Source organism: Nicrophorus vespilloides, unplaced genomic scaffold (assembly GCF_001412225.1).
Source record: "Nicrophorus vespilloides isolate i.1.1-1 unplaced genomic scaffold, Nicve_v1.0, whole genome shotgun sequence".
NCBI classification, from domain to species: domain Eukaryota; kingdom Metazoa; phylum Arthropoda; class Insecta; order Coleoptera; family Silphidae; genus Nicrophorus; species Nicrophorus vespilloides.
Genome location: NW_017096534.1, coordinates 2,116 through 10,659, shown reverse-complemented (window position 1 = coordinate 10,659; position 8,544 = coordinate 2,116). Strand labels below are relative to the sequence as shown.

Below are 8,544 nucleotides of genomic sequence, written 5' to 3'. Positions count from 1 at the left end.
ATATTTATTCTCTCATTGGTACAAATCATCTTTTGAACTACTCTTCAAAAATGAGTGACGAGACTGTGTTAAATTGAATTTGGCTCTCATTTTATCTAATGGATTAAAGATTTAAGCTTATAGTAAAAAAATAATTTGTATTTAAACATTATTTCTGTAACGGTAGTTCAATACAATTTTAATTTGAACTATTATTTATATTGAATATTTATTAAGATAATTGCTAATATAATTTGAACTACATCAAATATTTTGTTAAATTCAATATTTATTCTCTCTTTGGAATTAATTATACTACTCTTCAAAATGAATAGTGAGGTTAGGTTAAATTAGGTTAGGTTTTCATTTTATCCAATGCATTAAAGATTCCTTCTATTAAATAAATCATTCGTATTTGAAACTAGTTTATTTCTTTTATAATAGTAATTTAGAATTTGTGCAAGAATGAAAATTGTTGTGTATTTGTTTAGGGATTTACGAATATCTTCAGCTGGAAATGGTTTTCTCGAGGGATCTGAATCAGAATTTGATCCGGATGTTCGTACCTATCACAATGTTCGCGGTCGTCGCGTACGGCGTCTTCTGGATAGACGTGAAGCAGTTCTGCGCTCGCCTCCTCCTTGGTAAGTAAAAAGGGTTTGCGTGTATTCATCTGATTTATCTCGGAGCCTCTTATTACCCGACCTCGGCCTAAAGTAGAATTTATGATTTCTGAGTCGACGAGGAGCAGCAGCAGCAAAGAGAGTCTTAATGGAATCCATCGGTTCTCGATAAAATCATCGAATCACTTATCCCATTCCATCCACCATAAAACAAAAAAACAAAAAAAAAGAAAACAAAACATCCTCCGAAGACTCGATTAAAGTGAACCTTTTCCAGGTTTCTTGTCTTTGTTCGCCGCCAGATCATCGATCGACAGCATCAACGAGGATACACCGGCGGTCTCCTACATCACAGCAATCGACGTTTTCGCAGAAATCTCGATGACTTTCATATTTGCGGCAGTGATTGAAACAATATTTGTACACTTCCTTGAGAACAGGAGACGCGAATCGGAGGGGACAAAAACAAATATTATTAATGACGAAGAGGATGCTGCAGTGTCCAAGGTATACACACACACAGTTTCGACTCAAATCAAACAATTTTACACTGGACTTTTTTTTCAGGATCTTCGATCGAAATTAAAACAGGCCAAGAAATGGATGATCGACAACTCCACTAATAAAGTGGACGCCGTCTTCAAAATACTCTACCCACTTCTTTACGTAACCTTTCAGATCATATTTTGGAGCGTTTGTTTGAGCTACACATATTGATTTTCAATATCACCGCAGCTTATTTCTCAATACAATTTGCGTTATTCACAAACGTTAATTGCATATACATAATAAATAGCTTTTTACACACTTGTGCTCTTGAATTCGTTTCTACCCCTTTTTTTCCAACTCCTATAATCAAAAGGAAGAAATATTACATGTTAATTTGATTATATATTATATTTGATCTTTGCATAATAGTTTGAATTGGTTTTTAGAAAGTTTTTGATTTGATCCTTTAACGAAATCATCTTTTAAATGATTTCTATTGTAAAGTCCTAAAGGTATTTTACTGAAACTACACTCTTATAGGATGTACGAGCTATCAAACCATGGTTTGTTAGATCCAGAATAAATTTAAAACTTTGCGGACGAGCGGCGGATATAGTCGCCCTATTCGTTATAGTTCTGCGGAAGTGTCTCAACATAAACAAATGAATTTTATGTAATTTTTAAATTCTGAATTAAAAAATTATGATTATTTTTGGTAATTAACTATTTTCTACTGATTTAAATCAATTTATTATGATATTATGAAGCTGAAGTGTAAATATTGTTATGTTTGTTTCATTCGTTCGCAATAATCAAAAGGAAGAAATAATGCTTGTTAATTTGATTATATATTATATTTGATCTTTACATACTAGTTTAAATTGGATTTTTTTTTGTAGACAATTATTGTTAATTAAAAGTTGGTGACAATAATCATAAAGTTTGAGCCTTATTGACGAAATCACCTAAAGTCTTAAAGGTATTTTACTGAAACTACACTCTTGTAAGATATACGAGCTATCAAACCATGGTTTGTTAGATCCAGAATAAATTTAAAATTTTGCGGACGAGCGGCGGATATAGTCGCCCTATTCGTTACAGTTCTGCGGAAGTGTCTCAACATAAACAAATGAATTTTATGTAATTTTTAAGTTCTGAATTAAAAAAATTATAATTATTTTTGGTAATTCATTATTTTCTATTAATTTATTATGATATTATACACGCCGTCTTCAAAATACTCTACCCACTTCTTTACGTAACCTTTCAGATCATATTTTGGAGCGTTTGTTTGAGCTACACATATTGATTTTCAATATCACCACAGCTTATTTCTCAATACAATTTGCGTTATTCACAAACGTTAATTGCATATACATAATAAATAGCTTTTTACACACTTGTGCTCTTGAATTCGTTTCTACCCCTTTTTTTTCCAACTCCTTTTACCGCGCCGTAATTTACTCGGTTTTCTCTCTTTCCTCGATATTTTTTCTTGTTGTTTTTGTTGCTCATGTAAAAACCGTGACACGAAAGGATTTCGCTTCGCTACGTATATAATACCTTCCCAATTGCATTTTCCGCTTTATGTTATTTACTCCAAATTGAAATGCCAGGATCGCGCGCGCCCTGTATGAAAAGGAATAGCGTGCGTACACGTAGATTTATTTAAAATGGAAATTGCCCGATATTACGTATTCTTCATTGCTCCCATTTACATTAATACAATCCATTTCTACATCTGCTCTAAATAAACACTCACCCAATACATCTTTTATTTCCATTCATACAACCAGCTACATTTATTCAAAGCAGAAAATACATTTTCTTTTAGTTTTTCAGAAAATTAAGAAAATAAACATAATTGAAAAAAGAAAAACAACGATAATTTCTACAAGTTACTAATTATCAGTTTGAAATATTTAAGAAAAATGAATTGTTTTTCTTAAAATTTCTCATTTGCATTCAATTAAATTTTTTTTTTAAGATTTTAAATTTATTAACGAATTAACTATAAAATTTTCTTTATTTAAATTCACATTAATAGAATTCTATTTAATTTTATAGTTTTCAATGTTTCTAAACTTATTTTCTTGTGAATATTCTAAATATTCAAATTTATTTCAAAATAATCAAAACTTTCATAAATTACACAAAATTTCATGAAATCTCTCTAAGTTAAAATTTTTTTCAATATTTATTTATAAACATAATTGATAATTGATAACTTGATAATCTGCCTTTTATTTTAGTTACAATTAATTGTATGAGATGTTTTTTAGTTACTAATTATCAGTTTGAAACATTGAAGAAAAATGCATTTTTTTATTAAAATTTCTCATTTGCATTCAATTAAATTTCGAAGAAAACTGTAATTTTTTTTTTAGATTTTTAATTTATTAACGAATTAACTACAGAAATTTTCGTTATTTAAATTCACTTTAATAGAATTCTATTTAATTTTATAGTTTTCAATGTTTCTAAACTTATTTTGTTGTGAATATTCTAAATAATCAAATTTATTTCAATATAATCAAAACTTTCATAAATTACAAAAAAATTCATGAAATCTTTAACTAATTAATTGGATAATCTGTCTTTTATTTCAGTTATAATTAATTGAATGAGATGTTTTTTAATTATAGTCTTTTTGGTGCAATCTTTTCATACAATTTTCACTAAAACTTACAAGTTTATTAACTAATTAATATATTACTTTAATTTAAAATTAAAATCACTGAAAACTTTTCATATTATGTTTGAAGATTCATCAAATTAAGAAAAAAATAAATGATTTGTATGAGTGGACAAAACTGTAATTGTAATAGAAATATAAATATGTTAACATTGGGTGGACGAATTGTAGAAAAAAGTTAATTAGTTGCTGCGCTTTGTAAATGATTGGTATGACTGACCCATACATACAATTGTAGTAATATCAATGTGCATCTAAAGGTCGGATCATTAAATATTGATTAACTGCAATTACACGGCGATTCATTATTGATGAATATTAAACAGAAACCAAACAAATTGCATTCAGCGAAGTGCACTGCTCTCTCTGGCTAGTAATTAAATTTAATTAGAATATACTGGTTCCCTGTTAGTACGAATTCATTCGTTCGCAATAATCAAAAGGAAGAAATAATGCATGTTAATTTGATTATATATTATATTTGATCTTTACATAATAGTTTGAATTTGATTTTTGAAAGTTTTTGATTTGATCCTTTAACGAAATCACCTTTTAAATTATTTATATTGTAAAGTCCTAAAGGTATTTGACTGAAACCTCACTCTTGTAGCATATACGAGCTATCAAACCATGGTTTGTTAGATCTAAAATCAATTTAAAACTTTGCGGACGGGCGGCGGATATAACCGCCCCATTCGTTACAGTTGCTGCTGAAGTGTCTCAACATAACATATGAATTTTATGGATTGAAATTTATGTAAATAAATTTAATTAAAATATATTAGTTCTCAGTTAGTACAAATTCATTCGTATGACTTTTATGGATTGAAATTTATGTAAATAAATTTAATTAAAATATATTAGTTCTCAGTTAGTACAAATTCATTCGTTCGCAATAATCAAAAGGAAGAAATAATGCATGTTAATTTGATTATATATTATATTTGATCTTTACATAATAGTTTAAATTGGATTTTTTTTATAGACAATTATTGTTAATTAAAAATTGGTGACAATAATCATAAAGTTTGAGCCTTATTGACGAAATCACCTAAAGTCCTAAAGGTATTTTACTGAAACTACACTCTTGTAAGATATACGAGCTATCAAACCATGGTTTGTTAGATCCAGAATAAATTTAAAACTTTGCGGACGAGCGGCGGATATAGTCGCCCTATTCGTTACAGTTTTACGGAAGTGTCTCAACATAAGCAAATGAATTTTATGTAATTTTTAAGTTCTGAATTAAGAAATTATGATTATTTTTGGTAATTAACTATTTTCTACTGATTTAAATCAATTTATTATGATATTATGCAGCTGAAGTGTAAATATTGTTATGTTTGTTTAATTCGTTCGCAATAATCAAAAGGAAGAAATAATGCATGTTAATTTGATTATATATTATATTTGATCTTTAGATAATAGTTTAAATTGGATTTTTTTTATAGACAATTATTGTTAATTAAAAATTGGTGACAATAATCATAAAGTTTGAGCCTTATTGACGAAATCACCTAAAGTCCTAAAGGTATTTTACTGAAACTACAGTCTTGTAAGATATACGAGCTATCAAACCATCGTTTGTTAGATCCAGAATCAATTTAAAACTTTGCGGACGAGCGGCGGATATAACCGCCCTATTCTTTACAGTTGCTGCGGAAGTGTCTCAATATAAAAAAAATAATTTTATGTAATTTTTAAGTTCTGAATTAAGAAATTATGATTATTTTTGGTAATTAACTATTTTCTATAAATTTATTATGATATTGTGCAGCAGAAGTGTAAATATTGTTATGTTTGTTTCATTCGTTCGCAATAATCAAAAGGAATAAATAATGCTTGTTAATTTGATTATATATTATATTTTATCTTTACATAATAGTTTAAATTGGATTTTTTTATAAACAATTATTGTTAATTAAAAATTGGTGACAATAATCATAAAATATGAGCCCTATTGACAAAATCACCTAAAGTCCTAAAGGTATTTTACTGAAACTACACTCTTGTAAGATATACGAAATATCAAACCATGGTTTGTTAGATGCAGAATCAATTTAAAACTTTGCGGACGAGCGGCGGATATAACCGCCATATTCTTTACAGTTCTGCGGAAGTGTCTCAACATAATAAAATGAATTTTATGTAATTTTTAAGTTCTGAATTAAGAAATTATAATTATTTTTGGTAATTAATTAGTTTCTATCAATTTTTTATGATATTATACAGCTAAATATTGTTATGTTTGTTTCTGTATGATTATGATGTGAGTTAGTAAGAGATTACAACTTGCAATAATTCTGATCTCGTCGGAAATACGTAAGAAATGTGCGGGGGAATTATGGAAGCTTATATAGAGGTAATAAAGAGAAGTGGCTCGATGATAAGGGGGAAACGGCATTACGCGGAGCAATTGGATAATAAATTCGGTGAGAGCAAGGGTTGCGCGAACGGCGATTTCCTTCTCATAAGAGTAGAGAGAAAGGGTGAGAAAGAGTGGGTTGTGTGTAGCTTGAGTTGGTGAGAGGGAAAGACGTAGGTTTCGCAGCTCATCATACATGTAGTTATACGCCCGGAGCCAGAGACTCATCACGTGTCATTCTCGAGGGGCACTTGTAATCAAATCTTGTTTGGATATGCTGTAGTTCCTTGTTCTGAATTTCATTTACACTTAGCCCGATCCCCTGGAAACGTAAAGCCTGATTGAAATACAAATAGAATAGGGCTTTCCCTCACACACACACGCTTACATTACGAAACTCCCCGTTTTTCCTCCGATGTTTTTCGCACATTTCACTTTCAAATGAGACATGGAATTTATTTCAACCATTCTTCGTCTGAAAGTAAAAAAAAAGAAAAACACGTAAGAAAACATAAAACAACAAAACAAAATGAAATGAAACGCGCGAAACATTCGGAATTGATCCTTTTTGCCCTTTTGTCCATAATAATTGCGGATGCTCGACGCATTCCGGCTCTTGCACGACAATGAAACGAATCTAATTTTGCGCGCAGAAATTAGCCGTCTCCGAGAGACGGAGGCGAAACAAACCACCCTTGAATTTTAACCACCGCGAAGACAATTCGAATTTATTCAATTCCACTTTATGTTGATTCGCGAGGCTCAATTAAATTACGAGTAAATAATTAAAACATGCTCCGACCCTTTTCTCTCTCACTGTCTTTGCATCCACCAATTAGCTTCTACCGCTCACTCTCTCTTTTTGTCTCTTACTCACACATACTATTTTTACATTCAACCCTCTCGCAAGTCGGGTCGTGGATAAAGTTTATTCGCTGGCAAACTTTCCGACATGCAAAACCGCCAAGACGATGGGTATAAAAACCGACGAGACAAGGAAACTTCATCTGCATTCTGAATACGGGATGATCCACAACACAACTTTGACTATAGCATTGAAATAGTCGTTGACACCTAATAGAAACTATATAAAAGCATCATTTACAATATACACAAGTAATTAAGATCAATTTACTAACTTTTACATAAGCTAATTAGAACTATCGAAGTAAATCTAAGGATTTTCTTAATATATAAATAATGGAAATAAATAAAATACTTTTATGACTACAAATCTAGCATTCCTACGTATAATTATAGTAATCAATGATACTGATGTTCATTTGTTTAAATAGATCCAATTTAAGCATTTCTATTGGATAATTTCGTTTTATTCATAAGTTCAAATTCACCATATTCCTATCACATTTTGTGATTGGTTGAAACATAATATTCAATAGATTTGTGAAATTGGTCAAACTGACAGAAATTGGTATATAATGTCATGTAAGTATAATGAAAACAACAGAAAATTACATCAAACTATTATAGATTTGTTAAATTGATCAAACTGATAAAAGTTCTTATGTTTTTTAGTATAATTATCAACAAAAACATTAAATTTGAGAAATTGGTCAAACTGATGGAAATTGGTATGTAATGTCATGTAAGTATAATGAAAACAACAGAAAATTACATCACACTAAGATAGATTTGTTAAATTCGTCAAACTGATAAAAGTCCTTATGTAATATCATGTAAATATAGTGAAAAAAGCAAAGATTATCATGTTTGTTAGTATAATTATTAACATTAACATTAGATTTGTGAAATTGGTCAAATTGGTATTTAATGTAATGTAATGATATTGTAAACAACAAAAAATTACATTACACTACGATAGATTTGTTAAATTGGTCAAACTGATAAAAGTTACTATGTAATATCATGTAAATATAGTGAAAACAGCAAATTTTTTCATGTTTGTTACTATAATTATTAATATTAACATTAGATTTGTAAAATTGGTCAAACTGACAGAAATTGGTATGTAATGTCATGTAAGTATAATGAAAGCAACAAAAAATTACATCACACTAAGATAGATTTGTTAAATTGTTTAAACTGATAAAAGTTCTTATGTAATATCATGTAAATATATTGAAAAAAGCAAAGATTATTATGTTTGTTGGTATAATTATTAACATTAACATTAGATTTGTGAAATTGGTTAAATTGACAGAAATTGGTATGTAATGTCATGTAAGTATAATGAAAACAACAGAAAATTACATCACACTAAGATAGATTTGTTAAATTGGTCAAACTGACAAAAGTTCCTATGTAATATCATGTAAATATAGTGAAAAAAGCAAAGATTTTCATGTTTGTTAGTATAATTATTAACATTAATATTAAATTTGTGAAATTGGTCAAACTGATGGAAATTGGTA

At 29.1% G+C, this 8,544-nt stretch overlaps 1 protein-coding gene across 1 annotated transcript; it reads left to right on the top strand.

Annotated features, from left to right (window-relative positions):
- Positions 1–470: 470 nt before the first annotated feature.
- LOC108557342 (glutamate-gated chloride channel-like) lies at positions 471–1,409 on the top strand (the record flags this gene model as incomplete). The annotated part of the gene is given in 3 exon segments (XM_017913827.1): positions 471–623; positions 880–1,109; positions 1,170–1,409. Coding segments are annotated over 3 exon segments (533 nt in total), but the record flags the coding sequence as incomplete, so codon positions are not given.
- Between the last annotated feature and the right edge of the window lie 7,135 nt (positions 1,410–8,544).